Below are 20,026 nucleotides of genomic sequence, written 5' to 3'. Positions count from 1 at the left end.
CTTTGCCTGCTTTTTCTAATTATGGCACTGCTTTTGTTGAGTTCCTTGACAATGTAACATCTGTCACTACCAGTACTGGTGACTACTCTGTGGGTTTAGGTCAAGTGGGAGATCAACTGTTGCAGTTTCTTTCTCGCTGGTGTCCCTACCTCATTTCCTTTCCTCCTCCTCCTTGGGATCCCAAAACTTGCCAGCTCTTGTCAGAAACGTTTTAGGAATTGCTTTCAGTGAGCATTGCAGTTAATTCAATACCTTTCAAGGGGTTTTTATTTCTGTCTTTTTGTTGTCCTTAAGAAAACCAGGGATTGATGGCTGGTCATTGATTTATCTCACCTCACCCAATTTTAAATGGAGTCTTTCTTTATCCTGAGATAGGTATTTTTCTCAAGTTTGTGGATAACAAACATTGCTATCTGTAAAGCTTACCTCCACATCCCAATAGCATATCATTTTCAACCTTATCTTCAATTTGTCCATCTCAGGGTGGTTTGTTTTCCAATTTGGGGCTCTCCTCTTCAGACTTGCCTTGGTTCCTTGAGTATTTTGACACATCACCCAGGTTTTGCACATCATTTTCTAATTCTGAGGATGGGATTTTATTATTTTATGGATGACTGACCTATTCTAAGCAGGAATTGGCCATTCATACTCAACAACTTTCTGTGACAGCTCAGGTTGGCTGGTTGATCAAATAGAAGAAATTATTTCTTTAACCCACTCAGTATATAGTCCATCGAAGGGTATTTTTTGTCAGTCACTCTCTGTCTTATCCTTTACATTTTTCTCTCATGGAACTTTTAGTTCACCATGTCCTCTTGGCTTGTCACTTACTGCTCATTAGGTTCTTTCAGTTTCAGGGATGTAGTTCTCCATGACTACACTGGTACCGCAGTTGTGCCCATATGAGATCCCTGCAGTGGGTGCTTCATGAACAATGGAAACTTGCTTGGGATTTTCTTTCCACCATCATATCACTTCCTTTTTCCTTGCAGAACAATCTGAAATGGTGGCTGGACAGAGTCCATACATTAGCAGGTGTATCACTTCCTCCTCTACGTTGATTTCACATCTCTTCACAGATGCATCCCTTCAAAGATGGGGGGTATGAGTCAATCACCAGGAAGTTTTGAGCCAGTGGTTTGCAGACAAAACTGTGTTGCATGTCAATGTTCTCAACCTTTAGTAGGACATTGGACATTACATCAGTTCCCTCTCATTGTCTGGTAATAGTTCATTTGGATAACTCTACAGTGGTAACATGTATCAACCATCATGAAGTCGCCTGGTTCAGAGACTCATGTTTCCTAACACTGGATCTAATAAACTTGAGTGCATGCATATCTCATTCTCCTTATTTCATGTTATTTCATGCTCTCAATCTAGTCATGGGTTATCTTTCATGTTTAGGTCAGATCTGTTCAACAGAGTGAGCACCAAATCCTCTAGTTTTCAAATACCTTGAACCTCAATACCAAGCTGCTCCTGATTTGGCCACTTGTACCACATCTGCAGCTTTGGCTGTTGATGCCTTCAGCCAGAACTGGTAACATAAATACCTTTAAATGTATCCTCCAATCTGATTGCTTCATCAGATGATTTCTCTTGTCCACTCCACTCCTTGTCAATTCTTCCTGATTGCACACTGTTGTCCAGCACAACTTTGGTTTCTGAAATTAGTGTCTACTCTTACCACCACCTGTCCCTCTTCCACTTTCTCACTTTGACATTGTATTAAGGCATATAAGACTTAAAACCATCACCTTAGAGCTGTGGCAGATGACCTACACTTTTAAATGTTGGCTTTCTCTAACAAATAGTGAAACTGTATGTTGTGTAATGCTAGTCCTCAAGTTAACATTTCTGCGATTGTAAATTGTGGCTGTTATAGCATTATTTTTGTGAACTTTCATCTAGTTTTATTTAAATATTGTTATTTAGTTTGTTTATTGTGTACCACAACTAAGATATAAAAGAATTAAATCAATGAGGATTTTTGCAACCAACCTTTTCCTGTATGGGCTTGTCTTTTCATTGTTACTGATTTAATAGTGCCAGGTTTATTTTTATGTTAATATTACATTTTTCAAGGCTAATATAAAGGTTATATAATATTCAGTATAAATGCCTACAGTATAGAAGGAGTTAAATACAATATCAGTTTGTGATAGGTTGGTTCCATATATCTCCAAGTTTGTGTAAACTGTAACTTTTCTTATATTTTGTACTTTGTATATTGACAGGAAAATGGGTGTGTGATGAATGCTCTAGGCATTCTCAGAAGTCAAGTGTAGATAAGAGCAACATTGATACTGATGTCTTTAGTGCTGAAGCTTCATCAGATGGAGAAAAGACTAGTATAGCAGTTGAAATGACACCTCGAGAAGTGCGTGCTTTGAGACGGAAACAAAATGTAGATGAAGCTGAGGTATAACCAGTTCAGGTCTAATAAGCTGTTTGTTAATGATTTCTACTTCTGTAACTGTAATTCCAAATTTAAATTTATTGTTTTTATAAAAGGAATGCTCAGTGCATTATGGGTTTTATGTAAGTTGTGAGAAGACAGTTTTCTCTAGTTATATCGCATGTACAAATATTGATAAAGATGTTTATTAGAATGTAACAGTAGTAAGGTGATTTGGATTGTTAGTGGATTTTGATTATTATAATTTGACAAAACACTTTAAAATTTTATTGAAAACCCATTATTATAATTCTGATATTTATTTATATTAACATAATAGGGAAGTTTTTTGTAGTAATTAAGATTTTTATGGAAATATACCCCATTTTAATAATTAAATTTGAAGATTAATGTAGTAATATCTTTCATAACATTTGTGTATTTCTATCAGCAGTCTGATGTTGAATCTGAAGGAGTCCAACCAGAGAGAAAACATCTCAGAAGGAAAAGGGTGCGTCGAGCAACACCACAAGAAGAAAATTCAGACAGTGAAAGTGGTAGTGAAAGGAGTAGAATACCAGTCACACGAACAACACGTTTACGCAGTAAATCTCAAGGTGGTGGCATGTTTTATAAAAATTTACCTAGTCTTAAATCATATTAACTTATTAACTAAAAATGTTAAGAAACTATATATCTCAAAGAAATAATTGTAAAACCAGGTATTATATTGTGGACTAGAAACCCTTAGCATCTATATTTTAAATAATGAAGTTTTATTTGAAGTGGTTACACTTTTTTGTAAGTGTTGCAGGTTAACAGATATACTTATGAACCACTTTTGTTTTTAAAGTATTTTATGTACAATATATAAAGATGTGTAAATATATAAAACTCTTTCAGTTGTAGATCAAATTCTTCTATGTAGTATTTGTTATTCATATACTATATTATAATTCCATGATTTATAATTTCAAATATTTCTAGGTATCAGTGTATATCTATCATGTAGTACAATAGTAATAACTAATGAAAATGGCACACGAAAGACAATATAATCTATTGTTTTATAAAGAATAATGCATGTTTATATAAGTTATTAAACATTTTTCTGTATGCTTACAAAGTATATTTGCAGTGTTTTTATGTTTTTACTTTTATTTGTAATTACTATTACATATTGACCACATTCAGATTTCTTATGATTAAGCCTACAAGTGACTAGAGAAATGAAGAAGCATATGAGAATAATATTTACTATTTTTTATTTTGAATTGTTAGTTTACATTTAATTTGAGACATGATACACTCAGATACCAAAGCTGATTGTAGCATTCAGTTTATTTAATTGAAATGCATTTCACTAGTTTCCTTTTGTAAAATCCAAAACATGTAGGTGGATGGTACTTTGAACATTTCGAAGCTGTGCATGTTTTTTTTTAAACAAAATTTAAGCAGTAGAGAATTATTTTCATTACAAATATGTAATCATGTTGATACTTACAAATTATTATTCTAATCATTTTGTAAACTGTTTTAGAAGCCATGCAATATTTATTTTTGTGAACACATTGAAGGGAGAAAAGTAACTTCTGAAAAAATTAAATGTCTTGAAGAGACTGAAGTATGTTGTGTGTGTGTGACATGCAAGACTTTTCTGTGTAAAATTTTAATTTCTAAGTCAATTTTTAGCACTTGCCAAAGCTGCAGCCAAAGGTCAAGGTTATACAAGTGATAGTGGAAGTGATGTGTGTGGTATAGTATCCAAAAAAGATTCAAAGAAGGATCTCTTCTCACCATTTTCTTCAATTACAAAATTACCACGTGCAACAAGGAACAAACAGCAGAGACAGCTTAATATTGAAAATGAAGTAAAGATTGAAGATGAAGAAGATGAGGGTGAACCAGTTTGTCCTGTTCCAGGTTGTGATTCCAAGGGTATGTAAAACATATGTAAAAGCTATATCTTAATAATTAGTGAAATATTATTGTATTAATGATTTTTCTTGCATTTAATTGACTTGTGAAAAGTCTACTTTAAAGTACTTTTTTTTTCATGCATTATGTTTTCTGAGTTATTTTAGTTGTGGAATGAATTTTGTTTGGTATTCAATTCAAATATATACTGTATGTTTTAAGAAAAAATTATGTATCTAATACACTTACTTTTTTAAAAGTATGCTGAAGCATCTAGGTTACCTGTTTTTGCATCTTGTTTTACAAGTATATATGTAGTTGCACAACATGGAAGTAAATGAGTAAAAAAGAAACATCACTAACAATCCATGACTCATTTAACCTTTAAACAGCAGGAATGTTGTAAGTAGCAGCATCAGTTGATGATGGCTGCCATTTAAGGATTAAGATGGATTAGCTTCTGCTGTATTACAACAAATATCATAAAATTAGAAATAATATGAACCTATTTAATTGCTCTAAATGAAAAAGAAATACTTAAAAGTATATGTACACGTATATAAATGTGTAGATGCAATTTTATTTTTCAGCCAGAAATGTGAAGCACTACTACTGTGAAACATAGTTAATTGATTTACACTGGTTAGTTATACATTCTCAGAACTTTGTGTTACCGTCCTGATCATTTGTGGGATCACTGTGTAGATATCTAGACTATTCATAGACTACTATATGTTATCAGTTCCAGTTGAAATATATTATGGTTCTGTGACCATAACATTTTTTATTTCATTTATATCTCCAGACATCTGTCTTCAGTGTTTAATAATTAGGCAACTTTGCAGTGCAACTAAATGCTTATATGGGCTTTAGCCGTATTGACTGCCAGGTTAATTAAGGACATCAGTGTTAAGATTATTCCCCATTGCTGGGGATGTGCACAGCTAGAGAATGAAATGTGCAGCACTTGATTGGTTGTTGTGCAGCCACACAGCTTAGAGAAAACACTGGTTGCCAGTTGTTCGAGGAAAGTTAGTTGACTAGCTGGCAACTGGCTGTTGTAGAAATATAAATGTAGAGGATGATGTTTGACAAGTCTTCTACCTTTTGTCTTTAGATTGACCTGAACTTATAATGAAAAAAAATACACTAAACCTTGTTTGTTTGCACCACTGAGAGATCCTTTACTTTATAATCAAACCTTTTATGTCACTACATGCAGTCTTAGTTGAAGTGCTACTTATATTTATAAAAAATTATTTTTTATTTATATCGACAATGTGCAGTTGGAATGCTGCTATACTCTTTTTGTTGGAAACCTGTAGTGAGCCAGTAAAGAATGATGTACCTTAAATTATTGTTTCATTATGATATCACATATAACTACTAAATGTTATTCTCCACCAGTATGGTATTTTATACCAAAAGAGTTGTTGGTTCATAAACAGTTTATGTAATTATATATGTAAAAACGGCTCGTTTGGGTTGAGAAAATTTTTTTACATAGAGGAGCGAACAATGTTTCGACCTTCTTCGTTCATCATCAGGTTCACAAAGAAAAGCGTGAACCTGATGATGATCGAAGAAAGTTTAAACGTTGTTTGCTTCTCTACGTAAAACATTTTCTCAACCCAAATGAGCCGTTTTTACATATATATATATATATTTCTCTGCAAGTGGGTTTTCTCGATATCACTGATCACAGTTTATGTAATTAGCATTTCAACAAAGAGTTTTTGTTGTAACCAGGTTAATGTAATAAGCTCTTTTACTAAATTTTTTTCATTGTTATTGTGATATAATGCCACATAGCTATTACTACTAATAAAAGGACCTTATTGTCGTTATAAATAAGTTTGGCTTCATTTCCTGAACATTAAGAAAATGTGCAATGTGTTTAACATTGAATACAAAATTATATGTGTAATTGTGAAAAGAAGAGCAAAGCATTGTTTAATCATTTTTTTACTGAAATAAGTAGGAGTAGTATGTAAATGTGTTTTTTATTTTTTAATTAACACTTTCTTATGTTTGCAATATTATTAGTGTTATAAACACTTTAATAATACCAATTATCATGTGCTGCACTACCTGGCTAAGGAATAAATTTCAGTTGAACTCTGCACAGAAATGCTGCAATTATCAGCTGTACTCTTTGCCACTATAGAAAACCTTAATGACTTCACTTAATGAAATTGCAAAGAAGCTTCTAGATTAATTAATTTATATACATAGGAAATTGTTTCATAATCTTTTAATTTTTAAGTATTGAACCTATGTGGATTTCCATAAACTCTACTTTACCATCAACAGAAATTAATACCACGTATAAAAAGATAATTAAATTTTTGTTTTAAATAAGCTTGTGGATTGTATCTGTGTTTTCATAATTTTGCTTTATAAAAACAATGATGATTAATGTTTACATTTAAGAAATTAATGTTGGAAGTTGTGAATTTTTAGTGAAGCATTTTATTAATTACAGATGTGGTTGAACATCTTTCAGACAGTGAGTGAATAAGAAGGAAAATTACTTTTATTTGAGAAAATATTTGAACAGAGAGAAGTTGTTTTTTTGATTGTAGAATGTTGTGGGTTGCATCTGCCTTAGAATTTTTTTGGTTGTTGTTTCAAGTTATGACTGCAGCAAATCTATCTCAATACCACAAAACATTGTGCAAAACACTTGTAAAATGGGTGCAGTCTACAGGAAACTCCAAGAGAGAAAATTAGCTTTTTATTTAAAGTGTAATTATTGTTTATTATAGATATATTTTGTATCTGTACTTGTATGATAGTGAAGTTAACATTGACAAAATATATAACCGATAATGTTTTGAATACTTCTGTGTATTTTAGGTCATCTCAGTGGCCAATACCCTACACACTATACAATAGCTGCATGTCCAACTTATCACAACTCAACACCAGAAGAATGTGAGGTTAGTCATAATGTCTTATAGGTTAATAGATTACTAGATTCATAAGTATTAGAACTGTATTTAATTTGAATATTCAAAAAATAACTTTGAGAAGCTTTTAATTTTGTGTTTTTAGCTCTAATGATGTTGATTCAGACATAATGCTCTGCTGTGATCATAAATCAGCCTAAAACTTTCATGAGAATAACTTGTTTCAACAAAGCAACTCAATGCATCATAAAAAAGGATACTTGTGAAGTGTTTATAAACATCATTACTTTTTCAATGTTTCCAGTTAAGAATATCATCAACTAAATTTTTCTAGTTTATTTTTTTTTGTTAGTGTTGAAGAAGCTTTAATACAACTAACTCTAACAATGAAGTGATAAAACCCTATTATCTACTTCAAAAATTTGTCAAGAGAAGCATTAACCTGAATTATCCAGTCTTCATATCGTGCTGCTTTTCTATTGGCTCATTAACATTTGAATGTTTTGTACTTTAAAATTTGTCATGAAACAAAGGAGCTATCACTGTTGTAAAAATTTGCACAAGAGGTTAAATAGAGCATGTCATGAGCTGAGATAAATGTTTACATTGCACACATTTTTGATGATACAAATGTGAGAAGTGAAAGCAGAAGATTAATCAACAACATGTGTAGATATTAAAACATTTTTATAATTTTTGCTGTATGCTACAATACAGTTGAGTAAATTTTTCAAACAAAAATAAACATCCAGAAGAAAGGGCTGATGCTGCACCTACTGTTCTGAATAGATGGTGTGAATCAGACTGCACAGTGATAAATTTAATAACTGATTTCAACATGAGTATTATGACTAGATTATAATTATTTGGATTAGAGGGGCATCAATGTAAACAGTTGGATGAATTTTAAATCAGTTTCTGTTCAAGCTTTTGTTACTAAGAGATGAGGTGTTGCTGATAAGTACTGTGTATTAAAAAAATCACTCATCCTCAAGTATTCAGTATTATTATCATATGAATTCTTTACTTTAGAGTATTTAATTTGACAAAATCACTCTCGGCAAAGTAGTGAGTACTGTTATGTGGATTCATTTATCTTTAGGTGCGTAGTAATAGAATTAGGTGATTAGTGATATTTTATTATTCAGTGATGTGAATTAATCTTTTTTACAAAAAAAACTATTTTTGTGTGAAAATTATTTTTGCTAGTTTACTCAAGACTGCTTGCAAGTGAATCACTGATGCTAATTAAATAACACTACATGCTTACTGTTATGTTTGTTTTTAAAATATATATTATTCTTACACTGATCTTCTGTAAATCAAATAAATTCATTTTAAGTAATAAAAACATGATTTATTATCACCAATAGAGCTAATGATGTTTTTATTTAAAACACATTATCATTGCAATTAGAAATAATTAAGTAACCACTTGGCAAATTTGTTTATATATATTATTTGAAAATGATTAACACAAAAATAACATTAAATAAATAGTTGATTCATCAGAATACTTTGCAATCACCTGTCATAATCACTAAACAGTACTAAATTTGTCTAATTTGATGGTGCTTTAATTTTATTCTATGAAAGTAATAAAACTTCATGTTTATATAAGCATTGAAACTCAGTAAATCATAGTATGTCTCTTAACTCTCTCAGTGTGGACTTGATTAGTTTGTCTCAACACATGAGTTATTTGTACTCATTTAACCCTTTTGCTATTGGCTCAGTAAAAGTTCAACTACATATTTGCACATATTAAATATTTCCACTATAATTTTTGATACAGCATGTGTATCTTTACAAAATTTGGTAGACATTTAGTAAAAATTACAAATATTTAGCATAAGAAAAATCAGATTTTTAATGATATATCTTAACTAAAGATTTGTTGTGAAAATAGCGTATGTTTTCATTACTAGTTTGAATGCAAAGTGATTTATATTATGATTAAAGAAAAGCTATTCTTCATCCCAAAAATCTCAAATATTATTCATGTAATCTCTAAAACCTCCTAAATACATTTCAAACATTTGCTTTCTCAAGACTTTATATTTTATGTTATTTTCTGTAGTACAACTGTGTGGGATCTGTCAACCATTCTCGTAAACATCATAAAAAGAGTAGGAAACAAATATAAATTATGCTTTTTTCATGCTAGAATTACTACATATTATAACATGAAAATACAAATGTTTAGTCTAAGTAGCTTAAGTCTCATAATGCTGTACAGTCATGTGAAAAAGTTAGGACACCCAATGAAAGCCTGTGTATTTTTGTAACATTTTTGGATATATAGATATTTAATCTCAATTTTAACAATACTGAGAGATTATAGGAATATAACTAAACAATTAAAACTGAAAAAAAGACTTTAAGATCTTCTGTAAATGTAATTCTACAAAAATGCATATTCTAACTGAGGAAGAAGTTAGGACACCCCCACATTTATTCCCACTTAAAATGGCTCAATTCACACGCAGGTGTATCACACCAGGTGCACATGATTAGAAGATTGTTACTCAGCATTTTGAATGAGGCTTGCCCTATTTAAACCTCAGACATTTAGTTTGGTGTGCTCCTGACTGTTGAAGTGAGAGTGAACACCATGGTGAGAGCAAAAGAGCTGTCTGAGGCCTTCAGAATGAAAATTGTAGCAGCTTATGAGTCTGGTAAGGGATTTAAAAAGATCCCAAAAGATTTTGAAATCAACCATTTCACTGTCCAGAAAATAGTCAACAAGTGGAGGGCTTTCAAAACAACTGCCAACATGCCCAGGTTTGGTTGTCCAAGCAAGTTCACCCTGAGACAGACCGCAAGGTGCTAAAAGAGGTCTCCAAACACCCTAACATGTCATCACGGGACCTACAGCAGGCTCTGGCTACTGTTGATGTGAAAGTGCATGCCTCTACAATTAGAAAGAGACTGCACAAGTTTAACTTGCATGGGAGGTGTGCAAGGAGGAAACCTTTGCTCTCTAAGAGAAACATCAAGGCCAGACTGAAGTTTGCCAGAGAGAATGTAGACAAAGACCTGGACTTCTGGAATAATGTTCTTTGAACAGATGGGTTCAAGATTGAATTATTTGGACACCAGAACAGAGGACATGTTTGGCGTAAACCAAATACAGCATTCCAGGAAAAGAACCTCAAACTAACTGTAAAGCATGAAGGTGGAAGTGTCATGGTTTGGGGCTGCTTTGCTGCAGCAGGGCCTGGACAGCTCTCAATCATATAATCCACCATGAATTCTACTGTGTATCAGAGGGTGCTTGAGGATCATGTGAAACCATCTGTTCGAAAAGTGAAGCTGAAGCAGAACTGAACCCTGCAACACGGCAATGACCCAAAACATACCAGTAAATCCACCAAGGACTGGCTGAAAACTAAGAAATGGAGAATCCCGTAATGGCCGAGTCAAAGCCCAGATCTTAATCTAATTGAGATGCTGTGAGGTGACTTGAAATGGGCTGTACATGCAAGAAACCCCTCAAACATCTCACAGCTGAAGGAATTCTGCATTGAGGAGTGGGGCAAACTTTCTTCAGACCGATGTCAGAGACTGGTAGATGGCTACAAGAAACGTCTCAATGTAATTATTTCAGCCAAAGGGGGTAAAACTAGCTGTTAGTGGGTAGGGTGTCCTGACTTTTTCCTCAGTTAGAATATGCATTTTTGTAGAATTGCATTTACAGAAGATCTTGAAAAGTCTTTTCTTCAGTTTTAATTGTTTAGTTTTATTCCTATAATCTCTTAGTATTGTTGAAATCGAGATTAAATATCTATATATCCAAAAATCTTACAAAAATACACAGGCTTTCATAGGGTGTCCTAACTTTTTCACATTACTGTATATTTATTATTTTCTGTATTTACCTTCCAGTAATGACTAGCTAACATTCATAACTTACATTGACATGGTGCATGTGCAGTCATGTTATGTATCCAGTAATAAAAACTGACCTTTAGTCTTCTCTGTCTTAGCTGTGTTTTAGTGAACTATTATTTTGTAATATACAGTCACATTTCAATTATTATACATAATATATAAATATATAGGTTATTACTATTTAGAAATAAACTATTAAATTTATTTTGCTTAAAATATAGAACAATAAATCAGTAAGTAAAGCAAACAATTATCTCTTCTCGCTACAATCTTAGTACTTTGTTGTTACTGAACATAGATTGCTAAACCTTTTAAATTTTGCATGTAGAGGATATCAAACAAAATTATATTAAGGTCTTATATATACAGTTTAACAACCAAGAAATCATAAATAACTACACTGATACCATAGAATTTCACTATAATTTATTACGCTTAGTAACTTAAGATGTATGTGGATTTTAAAAAAATATGAAACTTTGAGCAGACTAAAAGCATAACCTACTTTATTGAAAACTTGGATCAAAAGAACATGATAGCTTTTTCACATATTAAAATGGCTGAGAAAATTACTTTGAAGACATTTTAAGCTGTCAGTTAGTTATTCACATGTTATATACTGTAGATTCAATACATAAGCCATATCTCAGCAAAATAAACAGATATGAAGTTGTATTTTATATTCTAGCTTCTCAGTATTAGTAATTTGAGTTTCTAATTTGTACAAAACTATAGATTTAGTATTTCAACATCAGAATTATCTAATTTCAAACAGTGCTGCATTCATTATATCATGTGACTCACTAAAGTCTATATTTGGATGTTTTTTTAATATTAACTTTTAAATTAAGAAAGTGAGTCATACATAACATTAAAGTTTGAATTATAATTTACAATTTGATTCTGAACTTGTTGACATAAATTTATAATATACTAGTTCACTAAAATTTTAAATGTAAGATAACAAATAGGATGACATGGCCTTTGACCTCCAAAGTCTTTGTAGTTTTGGTGCTTCTTACTTTTAATATATGTTCAAAAAATTAGCTAGACTTTTCAATAAACATTATAAGTCTTTCATGTACAAAAAATTATAATTTTTAGTGAAGGATTTCTAATAAACTGAAAAAAAATTTGTTCATGAATATATTGAGAAATTTGTTTTAACTATTTAGTATGCAAAGTGATTTTCATTTTAAGATTAAAAATACTTTTCTTCGTTTTAAATACCTCATATTTCATTTATGTAAGCATTAAAACCTCCTAAATGCTATTCAAATGTTTGTTTTCAGTAAAACTTTATATTTTATTTGTCATTTTCTCTATCCTAACTCAATACCAGGTTGGTCAATTTGACTGGCCTCATAAACATAAAAACAAAGTTGAAGTAAGTCTAAATTACTCTTTCTTTCTGAAATGACTTCAGGTTGTAACCTGAAACTAAATGTGTTTGCCCTAAGTAGTTTTAAACTTGTAATAGTATACACATGTCTAACTGCTATTTGCACTTTCATAAGTTGAAAATCACTTGAGGAATGTGGAGCTGACATTGTGCTATCGAATTGCTTTATCTACAAGCTGCTCATGTGTGTTCATTTTTATTGTTATTTTACCTAATTTAACCTTAACTAACCTGAAGAAATCCGTATTTTTACATTTTAATTACTTTTTAATAATAAATAAAGAATAAACTTGAAAAACGAGAAATAAGGTTCTTATCAATATCTTTTTTTTGTCATCTGTTGATGACACTTAACCTTGTTTTTTTATACTGATAATAGTAATGCATTAAATAATTTTTATTTAATTAAGTATTGCACCAAAAAACATATATATAGAATAAGAACATGCAAAATGCTTTTGCAAAAGAGCTTTTAAAATTCATTCAAGCTATTCATTATCTTTCACATGGGAATGGAGCTTGTAATAAGAGAGTAATTGGCAATTCTTTGTTCAGAAAACAACATAACACTTCATTTGATAGATGAAAATTTTGGTTATCTGTTGGTTATAGAAAATATCAAAGTAAGCATAAGAGAGAATAGTTAACAAGTTCTTGAAAGAGAGGATGTGATGATTAGATGTGGCAGGAAGGTCTGAATTTCTGTTTGATGGGTCTGATGGTTTGTCTGAACATTGACAATTTGATAGCAAGTAACTTACGTTAAGCTTTGTACTTATTGGAATGGTGGTAAATAAAATAGAGAAGATTGGATGCCTAGTGAACATATGTTGCACTAGGAGAAATTCAGGATATTTTAAACATTGCCTTGTAAAATTAAATTCTTTAAAACTTATATACTATCAAAATGTGTATTAGCTACAATTTTTTGCTATACTAATTGGTATAACAAAAACAAAAAGTAGTTTAATAAAATTATGAATGTGACTCACTGAAACATTGCACAGTGGATGATGCATGAGCAAATGAAGTTAATGATGTCATGTTTGATGAGATAGATGTAATCCCAGCTGGCTACAATGAGAACCAGTAGTTTACTGTAATACCATGAATCCAAGTAGCTAGAAAATTGCTCACATGGCTTTAAACCTTTCCTTTACAAATTTTATGTTTATGACACTTTCTTTCTATTTTGAAAATGAATCATATTTCCCAATTTGTTTCGTTCTTTCCCATTTTCTCCCTTTATTTTGTAAAAGAATGTAATGACTTCAGCCTCTGAAGCAGTGTGCCATTGAGCAATGCAGCAGGTAATACTAAATTTTTGGTAGCTAAGGCACCACGGTGCCATATCCAAGAGAGAGTTATAACTGATGGAATTATAATGAGGCTGGACTGCATTTAATATTGTTCTGCCAATTTACAGTGAAAATAGTTGTTTGTATTGTAATAAAATGTGAGCAACATTAGTAAGTGTATAATTGAGTATTTTGTAGGGTAGTCTCAGGTTTATTTTACTACCTTGCAAGTAACAGCAGCTAAATAACTGTAGACATCCAATCATTTTAATGTAGTCTGTGGTTTATTTGGAGCCCCATAATGTACTACATGAATACGTAGAAGCCTTGAATCTAATTTAATATTTATATTGCAGGCATAACACTTGTGCAATAAAGATTATTAACATATTGTAACAATTGTATTGGTGTCATGTATCATTTGTTTATGCATAGGGTTCCTCTCTTTCTGGTATGATGCTGCTAACAGGATAACAAGTTTTTTCACCACTGATGATCAGTTTCAGCCATGTTACATAAATATCTAAAACAAACATCTTCCACAAAAGAAATCTTTAAGCTGTACTTTAAAAGATAGCACCAAGCTCAGTTTTGAGCATCAGATTGGCAGTCACATGTTATGACACATTGTTGTGCATTTGCATTGAATATATATACATGCATGTATATAACTTCATAAAAAACTATAAAACCTGTAGGTATGCATATAGATATAAATACAGATCAACATATATAAATTTATAAAACTTGTAGTTAAAAAATCCAATTCATGCATTATTCTAGTATAGTTTAGTATTATTTTAGGTATTTTTAAACGTTGAAAAGTATTATACATCATATTAGTGAACACATGAAAACAGATTAACAGTTAGGTGTAGAACTACATGCATGTTCATCTGTTATGCATTTTTCCTAATCAAGACTTCAAAATTCCCAGTCAGGTTTAATCCTATAACCACTGGATTCATTTTGTCTTGACCTGAGAGCAAAATCATAATTTTGAATGAAAAAAATTGTAGAAAATTTTTGGAACATGTTTCAGACTTTATTTGTTTTTTAAGAGTAACATATTGTTCAGTTATTTACTAGAAATTGTTTTATTTAATGATGTTTGAATAAAATTTTAACAAAATCAGTCAAAAATAGGTTTTAGACTGTAAATTAAGCACCTTCTGAGGCTGAAGCTTTTTCCTTACACTTTAGCACTTGTTCTGCCATCTGTGATTGGTATTTGAACTTTTTATGACTATTATTATCAATAAAAATAAAACCAACCAGTGTCTGAGCATGTGCAATAACAGTTGTAAAACATTTAACCAATCCTAGTCATGGGGCATCAATTTCAGTACAACCTCTTTTAATACATTGTATTTCATGTTTTGCAAATCATATGTACGTGACTTTATATAGCATCGAAAATCATACAGTACTGTTTATATGTTCATGTTAATCGTTACACTGCAATATTAACTCAAAATAAATACGTTTTTAGAAACAAAGTTGATTCACAAATGTGAGGGTCAGGATTTACCAATGTATTCAGTTCAATGTCTTTGCAAGTGGGATTAATCTTAGTGCTTTGAAATAAAAGAAATTGTGAACTTGTATTCTTTTGCATTTAAATTCAAGTATAATAACTGACTTGATTTTTATATTTATGTCATAATAAAAACATAATTCATTATTTTGAATGTTAAGCTTGTGAGAGTTGTACTACGATAGTTAGATAACTGTATTATTTTTTCCCACTCTTTTGTACTGTCTTTACTTTATAGTCTAATACCAACAGTTCTTTTTATAGATAAATTACAATGGAAAAAGTGATATAAAAAACAGTTTAATATTTAGTGACATGTTATGAAAGGTGAAACCAAAGTTACATAAAATTTATGTACAAGACTTACAAATCAAGGTATGTATCAAGAAGAGGAACCTCAGTTATCATGCATAATGAGAAGTAAATGTGAAATTGTGAGGTGTAAGAATAAACAAGTTTGTAAATAAATTAAAGTACTTTATACAGTTTATTACAAGTCACAAGTAGAATTTTAAAATATTAACACTACATTTTAACATTATTACTAAGTTAGAATATTTATTAACTATATTATAATAAAAACACTCAAAACCAAACTGGTAGGAAATGCATTAAGAAGTATACATACAGCATTATGTAAATTATGAGTAGATGCAAAAATAAATGAAAAGTTTTAACATTTTTGTGCTGAAAAGCTACATTGATTTGTTTAAACAAGCACATATCAGTAGCTGATACTAAGCTGCCAAGTATTTACATGCTTATTGTACATTTATACACTATGTGGACATACACTGAAAACTTTATTATGCAGTTTTTGGCTAACTGTGAGTAAATGGAAAATTAAAGAAAACTATTTTAACATTGTTACTAAAAAAACTTATACTGAGATGTATAAATAATAACATATCAGATTATGATACCACACACTGTCAAGAATTTAAATATAAACTATACATTTATACAGCATCTAGATGTACAGTGAAGACTTTATTATAGTTTTAGGCAAATTACAAGTAAGTGTATATTATAGATTTATATTAAAGACTTTATTAGACATTTTTATATAAATAATGAGTGAATGTAAATGTAAATTAAACCTAAAGCTCAACATTGTCACCAAAAAGTTATTTCAATATGGATAACCAAGTGTAGATCAGTAGTTGAGATGAAACTGTGGAGAACTTACATACAAAGTGTAAAGTTGTACACTGTTCTGACAAATACTGAAAACTGTACATACAGAAATTTATAAAAGTGTTAGAACAATAAAATATTTTGTCATTCTTTACATTTTATGGGACTAATTCTTCTATAGTCTATACAATTACAGAATGTAAATTATAACACTATGGTAATGCTTCACTGATCCCTTCTGACAACTGAATGAGGTAGGGTGAGGATACTTATTATTCTTTAGAATTCCCATATATACTTGAACCATGAACATGCCATGAAAAATACTTGAATGGAATATACTGATCAAATTTAGGGTCTGAAATAACTGTCATGGTATCCCATACAGTGCCTTAACTATACAGTAAGAAGCTAGCAAGGTACTAGCATATAGTAACGGTATATGCTAGAAGAAATTGGTTTAATAGTACTCCACAAATATACCTTGATAAAAACAGTGTTTAAAACTATATATTAAATTTTGTTTTCATGTCATGGACCAAAAAATGTGTAGAAAATTGCTAATAGAGCAGAGAGTTCTCATAAAAGCTGCATGTGATGTTGGTTGGACTCTGATAACTTGCTACAGACTTGAAATGCTCTCCATACACTGTCAAGTGCACTTTAGATCATGAAACTGAAACAGATAAATTTGAAAATAGGAAAGGAAGAGGTAGAACACCTAAACTCAATGATACTGGTGTTAATTATCTCAGTTTATGCAACCTTCAGGACAGAAGTAAGACTGCCATTGATCTTAAACATGAGATAAATGACTATGCATTAAATTACAGAAAAGTTGCCAGATCTACAGTATCATAAAGACTCAATGAGAATGGAATGTTTGGTTGTGTAGCAGTTGAAAATCGTTTTCTGCAATCTTCAAATATTATTAACAGACTGAGATTTGCTAAAAAGTACAAAAAATGGACTGTTGATGATTAAAAAGGATCTTATGATCTTCCTGATCTCAGGAACTTTTGTTTAGTTTCTATTGTACTAAATATGAAGATAAATAAAATATTGATATTTCACTTGTAATTTACTTTCGATCATTCTTTGAAAGTAGCCTGAAATCTAATTTTTGACTTAGTCCTAACATCTTTACATGATACTGTACATTTTTAGCAGAAATAGAAACATAAGATATGCATAAAAATGTAATGAAAACTGACCATAGTAATGTATGATATATAAAAACAATTGTATCATAACACACAAAAAAATGAATATGTATTTTCTTCCAGACTGTATGCATAGTCAGATATGCCCTTGTGAAAACACTGGCCATAGAAAAATGAAACAAACAGTTAAAAAAACAGTGTTACATATAGGCCTGGCATGGCTAGGTGGGTTAAGGCATTAGACTCGTAATCTGAGAGTCATAGGTTCAAATCCTGGTCACACCAAACATGTTCGCCCTTTCAGCTGTGGGGGTGTTGTAATGTGACGGTTAATCCCACTATTTGTTAGTAAAAAAGTAGCCCAAATGTTAGTGGTGGGTAGTGATGACTAGCTGCCTTCCCTCTCGTCTTACACTACTAAATTAGGGACGGCTAGCACAGATAGCCCTCGAGTAGCTTTGTGCAAAATTTGAAAAACATAAACAAACAGTGCTACATAAATGTTTTAAAATATTAAAAGATATAATTGCATTTGACACAAATGGGAAGATCTAATAATAATTGCTGGGTGATGGTGTAAAAAAAAGACAAATATTAGAAAAAAAACAAGGGATTATGAAGACCAAATCCCTAATAAAGAAAAGGAGTCAGACTGAGTTTTACTTTTTGTTTTGGTTGTTATTGTTGTTTTGAATTAAGCACAAAGCTACACACTGGGCTATCTGTGCTTTGCCCACCACGGGTATCGAAACCCGGTTTTTAGCGTTGTAAGTCCGCAGACATACCGCTGAGCCATTGGGGGGCTTTGTTTTGGTAAAAAACTAGAAATATGATGTATGATTTTAAGAAATTCACTGGCTTTACTAGAAAGAAAGTTATCTTCTTTGAAGAGTCTTAGAAGTATGTTACTCTCTAAAGTGCTTTACACACATATGAACTTTCTAATGTTTGCAAGTCATCTTAATTATATACCTGTGTCAAGGAGCAATCTGCATTTTTTTTTTCACCATATGCTAGAAATGCTTTCCAGATGAAAGCCATTCATGTGCATCTATCTATCAGAACTGGTAATTGAATGCTTGACAAACAAGAAGTCCCTTCTCTACTTTCAGCATGTGGTTTCACAAGATATTCCACTAATTTTAAGCAGGAGTCTTTTGTTTGTACTTGCCCTGTTTGGTTACCTGTTTGAAAAGAATTGACAATAGAGAGGTCAACAAATCTAAAGTAAAGCTACATGTTGTGGCATAGTAGCTGAGAAATTGATTTTCCAGTTTAACTCTTCCCATAAACTTGTAATTTGCAATTAGCTATGGCTTGCTAATTCTGTCTCCCAGTTTTCTTGTCACTTCTCTTACTGTTGCACTATGTATTGTAGAAAAAGCATAAATGTGTTTTTTATCAGTCTATTTCACAGCAGTCATTGAGCTACAATTTATAAACTGTGCTTCTCTCCATTTTAACTTACCTGTAAACATATCTTAGAAGTAGGTCTTGCCTTTTCCTATAAGTTACAAACAAAAGTAACTTATCAGACAGAGTTGGAGAAGAATAAAGGCTTTCAGTAAAGAGAGAGAGAGACAGTGTCCTCTTCTAAGATGCTTTCCCATCAGAATTATTGCAACTGTGCTAGATAAGCCCTTGGAAGATACAGATTAATCTTTACCAGAGTATTCTCTAAAACACTTACAGTATTCACTCATGGCTTCTGCCAGAACCCATAACTTGATGCTCCACTTGATGGGCTTGGTAGGTAGATATTGTTTGAATGGAATCCTACCCATTGTTTCCAGCATTTGTACACCAATAGATAGTTCTCTAGAAGGGTTAGAGTGAGCTGGAAAAACATTTAGTAGATGATCAAGCACAGGGCTGGTTTTGAAGTGTTTGTCATGGTTGGAATCATATTTAGGTTTATTATTAGTGTTTTCATTGAAATGCAGGAAATGAACAATATCACAATCTTATGAATTTAACTTCATAAAAGTTTTGGTTTTAATAATGGATTTTCCATAATTCAGCTGTATAGATTTCAAAAATTACATACACTTTTTCTGTTATGCAAGAATGTTTGCAGATCAAGAATTAAAAAAAAAAAACTTGCTTAGATCAAATTATTATTTTGTTTACCCCAGAATCTCTACAAAATCCTTTGGAATGTCCAAATCCCTTGCCAAATCATTAAGTTCACTGTGTATGAAACTTTTCAGGTTGAAACAACTGTATCATCATTTTTATTGACATCAGATTCATAATAAGATGAAACTGTATTAAGAATCTCTGGTGGAGTAGATACAGGTACATCAGGTCTATGAGCAACAGGTCTTATAGAAGGTTGGATAAGAAATTTTCTTTTTATTTAGAG

At 31.3% G+C, this 20,026-nt stretch overlaps 1 protein-coding gene across 20 annotated transcripts in view; it reads left to right on the top strand.

Annotated features, from left to right (window-relative positions):
• Nucleotides 1–20,026, top strand: part of LOC143225218 (histone acetyltransferase KAT7-like) — a 134,079-nt gene that overhangs the window by 44,511 nt on the left and 69,542 nt on the right. For 18 of the 20 annotated variants that reach the window (XM_076454250.1, XM_076454249.1, XM_076454244.1 and 15 more), the window contains 4 exons: nt 2,241–2,425; nt 2,853–3,018; nt 4,094–4,339; nt 7,178–7,260. In XM_076454250.1, the coding sequence (XP_076310365.1) occupies nt 2,241–2,425; nt 2,853–3,018; nt 4,094–4,339; nt 7,178–7,260 (680 nt within the window). The remainder of the gene's footprint in view (nt 1–2,240; nt 2,426–2,852; nt 3,019–4,093; nt 4,340–7,177; nt 7,261–20,026) is intronic. The other 2 variants (XM_076454254.1, XM_076454251.1) reach the window with 1 other exon arrangement.

This window comes from Tachypleus tridentatus, chromosome 9, assembly GCF_004210375.1.
Source record: "Tachypleus tridentatus isolate NWPU-2018 chromosome 9, ASM421037v1, whole genome shotgun sequence".
NCBI classification, from domain to species: Eukaryota; Metazoa; Arthropoda; class Merostomata; order Xiphosura; family Limulidae; genus Tachypleus; species Tachypleus tridentatus.
This window is presented reverse-complemented; position numbering and strand designations above follow the sequence as displayed.